Source organism: Schistocerca cancellata, chromosome 3 (assembly GCF_023864275.1).
Source record: "Schistocerca cancellata isolate TAMUIC-IGC-003103 chromosome 3, iqSchCanc2.1, whole genome shotgun sequence".
Lineage (NCBI taxonomy): Eukaryota > Metazoa > Arthropoda > Insecta > Orthoptera > Acrididae > Schistocerca > Schistocerca cancellata.
In genome coordinates this window covers 411,730,800-411,744,454 of record NC_064628.1, presented here as the reverse complement: position 1 = coordinate 411,744,454, position 13,655 = coordinate 411,730,800, and the positions used below count along the sequence as shown (strand labels likewise).

The 13,655-nt window shown below is 40.9% G+C and overlaps 1 protein-coding gene across 2 annotated transcripts in view; it reads right to left on the bottom strand.

The window, feature by feature from the left end:
* LOC126175160 (clathrin interactor 1) overlaps positions 1 to 12,788 on the bottom strand; it is a 201,940-nt gene extending 189,152 nt beyond the window's left edge. Inside the window, exons 1-3 of one of the 2 annotated variants that reach the window (XM_049921744.1) lie at positions 12,445 to 12,788; positions 11,489 to 11,568; positions 8,029 to 8,150 (exon numbers count right to left, since the gene is read on the bottom strand). In XM_049921744.1, coding sequence (XP_049777701.1) covers positions 8,029 to 8,150; positions 11,489 to 11,568; positions 12,445 to 12,476 — 234 coding nt within the window. In that variant the 5' untranslated portion in view covers positions 12,477 to 12,788. The remainder of the gene's footprint in view (positions 1 to 8,028; positions 8,151 to 11,488; positions 11,569 to 12,444) is intronic. The other variant, XM_049921745.1, reaches the window with a different exon arrangement.
* Positions 12,789 to 13,655: the final 867 nt, after the last annotated feature.

The window sequence follows — 13,655 nt, the reverse complement described above, 5'->3', positions numbered from 1 at the left end:
TGTTGTCTAAGGCAATCAATGCTCGACTGCCAAAAACATGTAAATCAAATGAAATCAGGAAACTGAAGCTAACAACATATTTTAGCCTTCTGTAATTCTACGAATGTAATTTAATTCACTTGATAGTTCACAGATGCAGAAATCAGATTTTTATTTTGTTTTGATGTTTGAACTGTAAATTAAGAGGAAACAGAAAAAAATCATGAAATGTATACACGGCTCACTATCCTCCTCCCCACTACAACCCAGACTGCTCTGCATATGTGCCATTCTGGGAGCTCGCGTGCCAGAAAAGTGTTTCTGTGTAGCATGACTGCTTCTTGCTACTGCTGCAGCCAAGGTACTGTTCATGCACAATTGAACTGCGCATGCTCACGAGCCTGCTGGCGACTGCTCAAAACGAACTTTATGTTAACAGTCATGACATCACGCTCACAGGAAGCAGTTTGCTGTTATGAGGTACGCTACTGTCTTTGTCCTGAAGTTTTGACACATTTTGCTTTTGTCGGGCACTTGTGTGTGCACTGAGTTTTTCTGCTGTCAATGGTGCATTTCCTTCGCCACTTAAATTTTATTTTTGTTTTATTCTCTCATTTGCATTTTACTGGTGCAGTAATGGGATACAGTAAAATTCTTTGTTAGAATATCAGTTCTTACCAGTCAAAATTACAAAATTGTAGCTGAAGACTAAAATAATAAACAACTCCTGGAATTCTAAGAAGTTACCAGGTTTTCCCTGGTTTTCTCCCAAATAAAAAAATTCCCAAGTTCTTCCTGGATTTACCGGAGCAAATACATCCTGTTTGGATACATTTATCATATGCCCCACATTGATTTCTGTAGTTATTTCATGTAGTGTTGCAGCACTGACAACTCTATGCAAAGGACACTGCTGTCGGTCATTAAGTGAAGGCCATCAGCCACTGTGTTGTCCACGGTGAGAGGTAATGGATGAAATTTAGTATTCTCAACAGACTTTTGACAATGTGAATCTTGCAATACTAAATTCCCTAACAATTTCTTAAATGGAACGTCCTACGCGTCTAGCTGCAACTGCTATTCCGCATTCAAAGTCTGGTAATTCCTGTTGTGCCATTATAATCACAGTGGAAACCTTTACATACAAATCACCTGAGTACAAATGACAGCTCTGCCAATGCACTGCCCTTTTATACCTTGGGTACACAATACTACCATCATGTGTGTATGTGTCTATGACTATCCTTCGACTTGTCACCTCAGTGTAATTGGTCATCCTGAGGGTGTGAAGAAAAGGGGATGTCTTCAATTCATAGCTTCCATCGCAAAATGAGTTGCGAGGCGTTCAGCAAGAGTTGACGTGCCATTACAGAAACTATTCTGATGGAAGAGATCAGTTGTAGTTGTGGATCTTTGCGACTATGGAGCTGAGGCATTCTTTCCCAGGGAGAAGACATAGCACTCACAGATTTCTTCCTCACTATAATGAATTAGGTAAGGAGACTTAGCATGAACTCATTCAAAGGTGTCGCTTGAAACGTCGCAGAGCTATTGTTACTACAATTCTTTGGTCCACCAAAGCACTGGCCTGCGATAGAAGGGACCTGTAAAGAGAGGAATAGCAGTTCCAGCACTGTGGGTGATCCCATGGGAGATGTCCAGCACAACCCCACTGATGCAATCTGACAGAGAAGAGAGAAGGATAACAGCAAAAGGCACAGAATTGCTAGTTGGGTCTTCGAAGCACCCAATGAGAGAGAGAGAGAGAGAGAGAGAGAGAGAGAGAGAGAGAGAGATCAATAGCTGAAAAGTGTCATGGGCAACACTGACGTGTTTGGTAGTACCATCACTGAGGAGACACAGTCGTTTAATGAACAAAGTAAGAGCATATGGACTATCGGACCAATTGTGTGATTGGATTGAAGAGTTCCTAGATAACAGAACACAGCATGTCATTCTCAATGGAGAGAAGTCTTCCGAAGTAAGAGTGATTTCAGGTGTGCCGCAGGGGAGTGTCGTAGGACCGTTGCTATTCACAATATACATAAATGATCTTGTGGATGACATCGGAAGTTCACCGGATGATGCTGTGGTATATCGAGAAGTTGTAACATTGGAAAATTGTACTGAAATGCAGGAGGATCTGCAGCGAATTGACGCATGGTGCAGGGAATGGCAATTCAATCTCTATGTAGAAAACTGTAATGTGCTGCGAATACATAGAAAGAAAGATCCCTTATCATTTAGCTACAATATAGCAGGTCAGCAACTGGAAGCAGTTAATTCCATAAATTATCTGGGAGTACGCATTAGGAGTGATTTAAAATGGAATGATCATATAAAGTTGATCGTTGGTAAAGCAGATGCCAGACTGAGCTTCATTGGAAGAATCCTAAGGAAATGCAATCCGAAAACAAAGGAAGTAGGTTACAGTACGCTTGTTCACCCACTGCTTGAATATTGCTCAGCAGTGTGGGATCCGTAAGAGATAGGGTTGATAGAAGAGATAGAGGAGATCCAACAGAGAGCAGCGCGCTTCGTTACAGGATCATTTAGTAATCGCGAAAGCGTTACGGAGACGACAGATAAACTCCAGTGGAAGACTCTGCAGGAGAAACGCTCAGTAGCTCGGTACGGGCTTTTGTTGAAGTTTCGAGAATGTACCTTCACCGAAGAGTCAAGCAGTATATTGCTCCCTCCTATGTATATCTCGCGAAGAGACCATGAGGATAAAATCAGAGAGATTAGAGCCCACACAGAAGCATACCGACAATCCTTCTTTCCACGAACAATACGAGACTGGAATAGAGGGGAGAACCGATAGACCCTCCGCCACACACCATCAGGTGGCTTGCGGAGCATGGATGTAGATGTAGATCATGGTTGGTATGAAGCTGGTTAAGTGGAAGGCCCCTACCATGCTTAGTGGTACTTCCTCAAAGGGTTTGGTGCATAATGAAGTCGCTAAATAGAGAAAAAGGGGGGGGGGGGGGAGGTGTCACTGATGACACCTGTGTGAACCAGCGCACAGACCAGTCCAGATCACCTCCCATGATCAGCATGTTTCTGATGGAATGCAGGGTAAGCACGGAGTGTCAACGAATGGCGATAACTAATCCATTACAGTTCCACTGAATGATCACATTATGGCTGTCCAGGTTAGGCATTAAAGCACCAGGTAGACAAGTTACATCCCAAGATCAATGTTTGTCACAGATGGGGATGGACCCACATCCTCGTGTACTGATTCAGAATCTGATGATATAGGGGGATCTGGTGTAATCAGTGTCGCCAGAGTAGCCTTCTCTCTATTACTCTCCACTTCCTCCTCAGCCTTTGGTGACCATGACAATAACAAGGGCCTATCCACGATGAATGTGGGGACAGATGAAGAGCGGGCAGCCCTGGGTACCACAGCCCACAGCTTATTCAGCCACTGGCTAGCATAGGCTCCTGATCTACAAGTTTCAGGGGAAAGGGGTCCCAAGAGGCGTCCCTGTTACTGGAAGGTACTGGAACAGGGAGCTGTTCCTTCTGGCCAGGTGCGAGAAAATGTTCCCAAAGATGGTGCCAAAGGAACCACAAAAGAGAATGGTGGTGGGAGAACAGGTTTGGAAATATTTAGGTAGTGGTATGGTGGCTGTGACTTCCACATACTTGATCATCATATTAACAAGATGTAGGTATCCACATTTTTTTCCATGTCTCACTATACAACAGGCAATCAAAAGATTTATATTCATGTATTTTCTTTTCTTTCTTGAAAACTGGAAGAACCATTAAATGTGGAGGATGGTGCTCAATGTAATTGACACACAAAGGTGGTTGTTCACAAGGACTATCTCCGTGGAGAGTGATCATCCACAGATATGGCATTTTGGGTCTGCCGTGCAACAAGATGACATATGATCAAAGCTAAGCATCTGAAGCATTTCATGGGTGGGTGGACATAGAGTTTCATGTCGCACCTGTATACCATAACCGACATTTTTAGGGAGGACATGCCTTTCAGAGGCACCTATGTTTGTTTGATTATCCTATGGACATGTAGGACAAAATGTATGCCTTGTCATTCCAGATGAGCCTGTAGCTTCTCTCCTGGAGCAATGGTCACTGGCATGTCAGCCAGACAGTCACAAGCCTGAAGTGCAGTAGACTGTGCAGCAGAGGCAGCTTTGGTCAATCCATTGTGTATTCCCAAAGACTCAACTTCTCCAAATTCATCTTCAATATGTTCCACACACACACAAAAAAAAGTATCCCCATCAGTTGAAGTACATACTACATTGTGGATAAATTGTTTTGCTCCCATACATCTGGCTTGTCCCTCTTCTCAAGGGCTCTCACCCCAGGTGCCATCCACCCACAGCATAGGTTATATGGCACACTGGCCATTGCCAGGAGTCCTGACACCTCAAGAAGACAGACGCCTATGTTGTCAGCAGGCTCATCCAGGCACCCCATCATGTTGGTTTGGCGAACGCATCGGCTTTGAAGTGCATATAAGAGAGCCTATGCCAGTGTTGTGCGTAGATGATCTTTCACTTCATGTAGTAGGCACTATTTTAGGTGTTCTTCCAAAGTCAGTCCACACTAGGGGGTGGGGAGATTGAGAAATGGAGGCAAAACCCAGAAGGTGACCAAAAATTACTTTAGCCAGAAGGTGATGGACGAACAAATGAGTATCCTGAGAACGGAAAGCTGAGCATACCGAATAGCCACATCAACATCAGAAGACGCCACCTAGAGAAAGTCAGTAAGACAAGGAGAGAGAGTCAAAGATGAGAGTGTGGAGCACAGGAAAGATGTAGGTGCTGCAATAGCTTGGCATGCTCACTACACACATACTCATGGCAGAGTCATGAGCCACTTGAGGGCCCAATGACTTAGAATTGTTCATGTTAATACATTTGGTCATGAAGCAAGATCAGATATGATAACAGCTCTTTTGATGCCTGGTTTACACCAGAGCACTCAAAATGAACAAGTATCCCTCTAGCATTAACTGTAAGCAAGTGCCAGCAAATTGCAGTCAGTCATGTTCCGTTTGCATACATAGGTGCTTGCTTATATTCAGCTGATTATCAGTCTTTCAATGGAACATCCAAAGCAAGTCTGCGCAATCACCTGTGTGGAAGGCACAGAGAGTATTCACTCTCACAGTCACATATTTTGCAAACAAACTACCTTTGTTTAAAAGCCAGGTAGGAATATCAACAATGTATGGAAAGACAGATTGATACTTGGCTTAAAGACAACATGTTAAGTTGCAGACAGGCACAATTAAAAGCTGAACACACACACACACACACACACACACACACACACACACACACACACACACACACACACCATTCAATCACACAAGCAAGCACACCTCGCTCCACCCTCATGACCACCAACTCCGGCAGCTCGGGCCAAAACCTTACATGTAAATGTCTTAATTGTGCCTGTCTCCAACTTAGCATGTTGTCAATATGGTAAGCAGCAATCTACCTTTTCGTACACTGTTGACACTGTTAATAGAAGAATACAGATTCACAGTGACTTGTGAGACTCAAGAGAGTCACAACACAAAGTGTCAAATGAAAGGAAAGCTGCCTGGTGTGCTTAAGCACTCAAAATGTCCAACCAGATACATTAAAAAGTGATAAATTCATTAGTTGCTTCCATCAGGCGAGAATGGAGTAGAAATAATTATTTGTGTATCTTTTTATTGAAACGGAAAATTTTCGTGAAAGCTAACAGATCTCAGTATGGCAAAATCAAACAATGGAAACTAAGTTAAAATATTAACAAAATAAGGAAAGGCTAGATTGCTACTAACTGTACAGGTGACACACTGAACTGCAGACAGGCACAACAGAAAGACCGTCACAATTTAGCTTTCCACCAAAGCCTTCTTCAGGAAAGAAGACACACACACACACACACACGCGCGCGCGCACACACACACACACACACACACACACACACACACACACACACACACACACACACACACATTCATTTTCATTCACATTAGCAAACACATCTGATGTAAACATGATCCACATCTGTAGCAGCTCAGACCAGAATGCAACTGTCAGAATGAAAGCAGCGATTTAGAGGGAGTGAGGAAGAGTAGCTGGTATGTCCATGTCATACACCAGCCCTGCTTCAATCACTGCACAGTTTTTTATACTGGTATGACTATCTCCAAGACGTCCACCAGGATGAACAGCCATGAAAAATTACACCATCCTCTCGCACAACATGAAACTGAACATAATACGCTTGATTTAAACGGCTGTTTCACTACCTGGGCCATCTGGATCCTGCCCTCCACCACCAGCTTTTCTGAACTGCACAGGTGGAAGTTATCCTTCAAATGGTTCAAATGGCTCTGAGTACTATGGGACTTAACATCTATGGTCATCAGTCCCCTATAACTTAGAACTACTTAAACCTAACTAACCTAAGGACATCACACAACACCCAGCCATCACGAGGCAGAGAAAATCCCTGACCCCGCCGGGAATCGAACCCGGGAACCCGGGCGTGGGAAGCGAGAACGCTACCGCACGACCACGAGATGCGGGCGAAGTTATCCTTACAACACATTCCGAGTACTTCTGTTTCATTTCACTATGCTCATGGTATGCCAGAGTAAGAACATTATGTTAGAATTTATAGTTATTCGGGGAGCACAAACTACTCTGAAAAGAAGTTGATGCAAGAGTTGTCACTTATGACAGTCACTTACGCCAAAAAGGAATAAAAATACAAAAATGTTCACACCCTCAGATTTTTCAGTGGTTAGTATTTTGAAGCACACATTGTAGACATAGAAATTCACGGAAGTTCATAGCAATAGTCGCAATATTCATAGCTCTATCTGGTGACAGTTATTTACAAGATACCTATATGCATTAATATGTTTCTAAATTCTGAGAAAGAATGAAGTAATATAAAATGGGCGTTTAAACTAGAATGTTTAGGGCATTCCTATTCTATTCCTTGTAATTTCAAATAATCCAACCCTCCCTCATAAAAGATATATGAAGAGTTATGGAAACCAACATTTGATAACATTTCTACACACACACACACACACACACACACACACACACACACACACAAAATGGGGATGGGAGGCCCTAACTGTGAACTGCATCCGATGTGGGCAGCAATCTGGTGGGTTGGGTGGTGGGGATCAGGAGGTGGTATGGGGTGGCTAAGGGGAAGCTGCTCTGCTGCCTGTGGAAGACAACAAGGATGTAGTGGGGATGGAATAGAGTGGCTAGGTGCCACGATGGAAAGCAGAGCTGGGGAAGGGGGAAACTGAGTGCAGGGAAAGGAAGAGAAAGGGACAGGGATTGGGGGCAGAGTGATGATGTTTAGGTATGGGGTTCAATGAAGTACATGTAGCACAGTCAAAGTCATAAATCTGTTCTCCAAAGGCCTCAGTCTCATACAAGTATCAGTCTTTTCCAAAGGGCTTATCTTTTGCCCCACTCCCAAATTCATGTTGGGATTGTTAAAGACTTTCTTGTCTTTTACTGGTCCCTACAGTGGAAACACATTTTTGCCACCAACCCCAATAATCAGGCTCAAAGACTCAACCCAACATCAATACATAATTATATTTGTCAACTACTTAATGAGAAGAAGATTAAATTATGCACCTGCCAACAGATCAGTGGCCAGTATTATGAGAAAATGTTTATCATTTTTGAAGTTACAGATGAAGGAAGGTACATATTTCACAATATAAAATATTGAGAGAGAGTGGTAAAGTATTCTGTTTATCAGTACTGACTCGTATTAAAATTCTTTTAAAACACACAGATAATTGATACGGACTACTAATAACTGAATGCTCAGCTACCCTGCCACAATTTATGACAATGTTACAAAAACTGGGAATTTTGCAAGTGTTTGACGATATTAAGTGTGTAATAATATAGAATAAATTTAAGAACATTGTTCCAGATTGAAAATTTGTCTTGATAGCTGAAGGCCAAACAGTAGTTAACTAAGCAATAAAGTTAGCAAATACATATTCACCTTATATGTTCTCCTCCAATTCTTTTTATTATCCTGTAGCATTCTCTTCCAAAGCATTGACATCACTTCTGGGAACTGCTCATATGTGAATGTACCTTGTGCCACTTCTTGCATTAGTGCACCTGGAAAACAAAAATTGGAAAGAAAACACCATTTCTAAAAATACTGCTCTCCACACAATGCTTGGCTGTAAAAAATTTGTATAATCAGAAAATAAAAATCTAGCTCAAATTCTGTTTCTTTCAATAACACCACTGGTATTCAGAGTATAAGATAAGCTTCACAACTTCGCAAACACTAGGAAACAAAAACACATTTTATGATCATAGAAGCTTTAAACCATGACCCTGATGTGTATGTTTGTTGCTACCTATAGTTTTGCTCTCCATTTTATTTTGGAATGGTAGCATGTAAATGTTTGACTCAAATTTGAATATGGCAATTTATGCATAAGGTCTTAATCAACGGAAGCCTGTGTTTGAGAACTCTTTGGCTACTTCTAACCAAACTGCCACCTTTCAACCTAACCTAGGCCTTGCATTTTGCTACAGATCAATGTCATCAAAACTAAGATTTAGTATTCACCTTTCAAGTTAAACCATACCCTGGGCTACGCTACAGATCAGTATGCTCCACAACCCACATTCCAAGAAAGAATATACACACACAAAAATATTGTTAGTGTTCCGATCTCTCTCTCTCTCTCTCTCTCTCTCTCTCTCTCTCTCTCTCCTCCCCCCATGTGTATCACATGACGTGTGGTATTGGTAGGTTTAGTTAATCCAAAGAGTTCATTTTCTAACTTTAGTTTGCCAAGATTGTCCTCTGTAGTACCATCAATAAATAGTATTCCTCACCACTACAAGCCTCTTCTTTTCTATCTTAACTCCTAAGGCTTATCGACTTCCCTTTAAAGGAACAATTGTAATTCTGATGGCTACATTTTATTAATTTTGTAAATACAAGGTAAGTAATGCCTTATACGCTAACATACGCAATCAACAGATCGCAACTGTATTTACTCCAACACCACAAAACTATAAATAGGTCAAATCTGCTACTTAGTTTTATTAGTATTAGCATCAGGAGTAGCAACAGCAGGGCTTCAGAATCAAAAGTATGTTATCAATCTGTTTTTTCACAACTCGGGTGGAAGTTAAAACTGTTTCCATTTAATTCTGGGATTATCCATAGGCTAGGCCACACAATCTGTAATAATTTTTCTGATCAGTATCACTTCACCCTCTATGGAATACCTACATGAATTTCACCTGCAGTTCTTCAAATTCTTCCAAGTTGTACTGTTTCATGTATGCATGCCCGCAGTGAGTGTATCACAAATTAATCAACACATAATGGCTATACCAATTCACGAATTTTTATTTTTATTAGTAACTATACTGTAACAACTTTAGAAAGGAAATCATTTTCTACTTATCTACTGTCATTTTGTTTTCCTCAATTACTCACTTTTAGCAACTATGTCATTTTTTAAGTGGAAACAAAATGCTTAAGCACAGCCTCAATAGCAATGGCACAAATCACACAAAGTCAGACAAACGACGTATTCCAGTTAGTGTTACACAGGCAGTGCGAGGACTGCTGATATTGTAAGAGCACTGCTGCACTATATGAACATAAACACTATGTGGTTAATTCCAATCCAAGTTGTTTAAGTTACCTCCAAAGCTGACCAAAAACTCTCAGTAACCGCAATAAGATTTCAATCTTCTAATAAAAAATATTAATGCGTGAACACATTACTTACCCTGTTTATGTTTTATTCATCTCCTAGCTCTTTCCCTGCATTGGCATTTGACACTATACTGAACACAACACCACCTCCCTCTCACTGTGCCCACCTCATTTTCCACCTCTACCTGCCTATCTCCTGCTCCCCTCTTTCTCCCTCTCTTCATCCTCTTCCCCCTCTATTTTCCTCTTGACCTCTTGCACTTGCCCACTACCCTTCTACACCTTCCACCAGCGTAATGTGTTTCCCCCTCATCCTCCCCTATGCCCATCTCAATCTGTACCCAGCAAGCTCACTGGAGTGTGAAGCCCCTGCAATACATTTCAGTAAAGCAGACCAATACCATTCTCACAACACACCTGTCAAGCAGGCAAGACTGACATCAGGGGCTTGGAAATCATTTACTTTCCCCTGACATACAGATTGCCATGCAAAAGCAGACTGATAAAGCAGGCCTATTCTATTACAACACCACATGCCTACCACGCAGGGCAGCCTACATATCAGGGTCCAGAAAATGTTTCTTCCCCCTAATATACAGGGTGTTACAAAAAGGTACGGCCAAACTTTCAGAAAACATTCCTCACAAACAAATAAAGAAAAGATGTTATGTGGACATGCGTCCGGAAACACTTAATTTCCATGTTAGAGCTCATTTTAGTTTCGTCAGTATGTACTGTACTTCCTCAATTCACCTCCAGTTGGCCCAACTGAAGGAAGGTAATGTTGACTTTGGTGCTTGTGTTGACATGCGACTCATTGCTCTACAGTACTAGCATCAAGCACATCAGTACGTAGCATCAACAGGTTAGTGTTCATCACGAACATGGTTTTGCAGTCAGTGCAATGTTTACAAATGCTTCCACGCTCTCCTGACCTCAACCCTCTTGACTTTCATTTATGGGGGCATTTGGAAGCTCTTGTCTACGCAACCCCGGTACCAAATGTAGAGACTCTTCGTGCTCGTATTGTGGACGGCTGTGATACAATATGCCATTTTCCAGGGCTGCATCAGCGCATCAGGGATTCCATGCGACGGGGGGTGGATGCATGTATCCTCGCTAGCGGAGGACATTTTGAACATTTCCTGTAACAAAGTGTTTGAAGTCACGCTGGTACGTTCTTTTGCTGTGTGTTTCCATTCCATGATTAATGTGATTTGAAGAGAAGTAATAAAATGAGCTCTAACATGGAAAGTAAGCATTTCCGGACACATGTCCACATAACATCTTTTCTTTCTTTGTGTGTGAGGAATGTTTCCTGAAAGTTTGGCCGTACCCTTTTGTAACACCCTGTATAGGCTGTCCTGCAAAGCACATTGATTTGGCTTCCCACACAACATACCCCTCATGCAGAGCAATCTATACGTCAGTGGTGGGAAGAAAATGTTATTGTCCGTGTTTTCGCTCCTACTGAAGTTAAGAGTTTTTACATCTCACAGTGCTGATAATCATGATGCCTGCTGTTTCTGTGCCAAATTTAGCTCAAATGTATGAAGAGTTTGTGAAGCAATCCTGGACATGCAAACATATACTCTTCTACATATTTACAAAAGACTATTTATGTGATGTAACCGACATGCCCAATACTGTTATTCTGAATTACCTAAGGATTAATAAATAATAAAATAAATAAATACAATACTTATTTCTGCAAACAAAATGGCAGACTTTTAAACACAAGGACAGAGGTATACAAATTACGTACCAGTCGGTCCCCATGCATCATCATTTGTGGCTTCTCTAACTTTTGCTTCTATATCAGTGTAGTTCATAACAACATTGGTGCTGAAAACACAGAAACAGGAAGATCATCATCAATATAAAACAAAGAACAAGAGAAACCAATAGCAATGCTATATCAGATGCAAATTATCTTCAAAGCTAAAGTGTCTGCTGACTACATATAAATAGTAACACACATCTGTTGTTTCACACTATATTACTTTGGTGCATCGGAAAAAATTGCACTAATAAATAATTCTGTCCGGATTTCAGAAAAAAAGCTCTAGAACATATGACTAATATGTGGTTTATTTTTACAATGTAAGCTTTAAAGTGTACAAATAAAATAAAAGCTTTGGAGCTACTGTTGAATTAAACGAGCCACTAATTAAAGTAGGCCTACAATGTTCTAGACGGCTACCATACTGAGTGCTGGACAGATAACCTAGAACCAACAACCATTTAGCAGCAGTATACTCTTTATTCACGAGGCAGTTCAGTTTGAGTACAGGCAGTACGCATTCATTCATAACTTAATATCTTCCAAAAGAGTGTATCGTTACAACAGAAAACCACAACACAAAACAATATTGTATGCAAAAGTAAACAAATTTCTCAATGATGCAATAATAGCTTTCTTACTGTGTGAAAGGGGAAATTCTTCCCTATATTGTACGCATGATTGTGTAAAAGCAAAAGTCAAAGTGATGGAATGTATTCCCGACCTATAACTAAAGTATCTGTTGTCAATGGCTGTACAAAACCCTTTCTGACATAACATTTAGGTTCACATATTTTCTAAGTAGCATTAGATACCTAATTATACTACAATCTGAAAATACTCAGCAGCTGACACATCTTTAGGTAAACATAACCATTGTGTCGAAGGACACGATTCATTTGTGCAAAACAATAATTTTGATATTAATGACTACTTACGCTTTATCCACCAGTTCCCTCACTTTCCACATGATTGTAGCACTAAAATGATTCTATACTATATACACAGACAACGAAGCACAAGGTCACAACCCAATCACAATTTATCCATCTCCCCACTGTTACAAATCTCAGTAACAGCTGATATGTAACTTCAACATGGCCGAGGTAACGTCATCAATCTCACATCATCAGTACTTTTTCGTTTCATTTTCATGTGAGCAGTCCAGAAGTGCTTCCAACTATTTTCGCAAATTCATAGATTTTTCACTTTTCATTTTAGATGTTGTTAAACGATTCAAACGAATTAAGTTTAAACACTTTCGACCAGCTATCGATTCTTCTCATGAAATCTCTGCATCCTCTAGGAGGGATACTGTAAAGTGTAAATATTTCGTCGACCGCGCAAAGTAATTTAAACGTCCTAGAGCAGTGTATACTAACTTATTCACAATTTAATTAAGGCTAGCATATCCAACTATGTAGGATTGTTTTCTGAAAAGGACACTGAGCCGAAACTATACCACGTTCATTCAGTATTACAGCTCTATGCCGCGGTGGCTAGATGTTTCCTATGTTTAGATGTCTCCTTTCTAAGTGACTAAACGTGCAGGGGCATTATGCAATAAAATAAGCAATATAGCACTCACAAATTTATACCAAGTAGAAATTACTCCGATATTATAAAAAATACGTATACAACATAATTAGCAAATTTCTATCGTAACCACTTTTCCCAAACAAACGTTGTTAAGAGTTATGGAGACTAAGTTCCTGCTCATTCTAAAGCTAGTAACTTAGACTAGGGCCGGCCACGGCATGCCAAACTTAAAGCGTGCAGCGTGTGCGGGACGGCCCACACCCGGCTTTGCCCGGTCGTTCTCGGTCCAGTGTCTGTTTACACAAAACGAGGTAGGCCTAGTCTAGCGATGTATCGTCACAATCCTTTAAAATGCGTGGGAATGACGGAAGAGAAGGATGATAATTCTGAATTCGCATAAGTGACAAGTGCTGTTTATTTGCCACGAAACGACATTATATTACCATGTAGAAAGAATTTAAACTGTTAGATGACAATGAAAGAGCAAAAAATCACTACGATAAACAGACGGGATTCATTGCTCTGCACATCAAGAAGCACTGTGCTAAATTTGCAGGCATGAAGCACTTGAGCAAAGTGTTGGAACGGATAGCAAAATTTCTGAAATTGC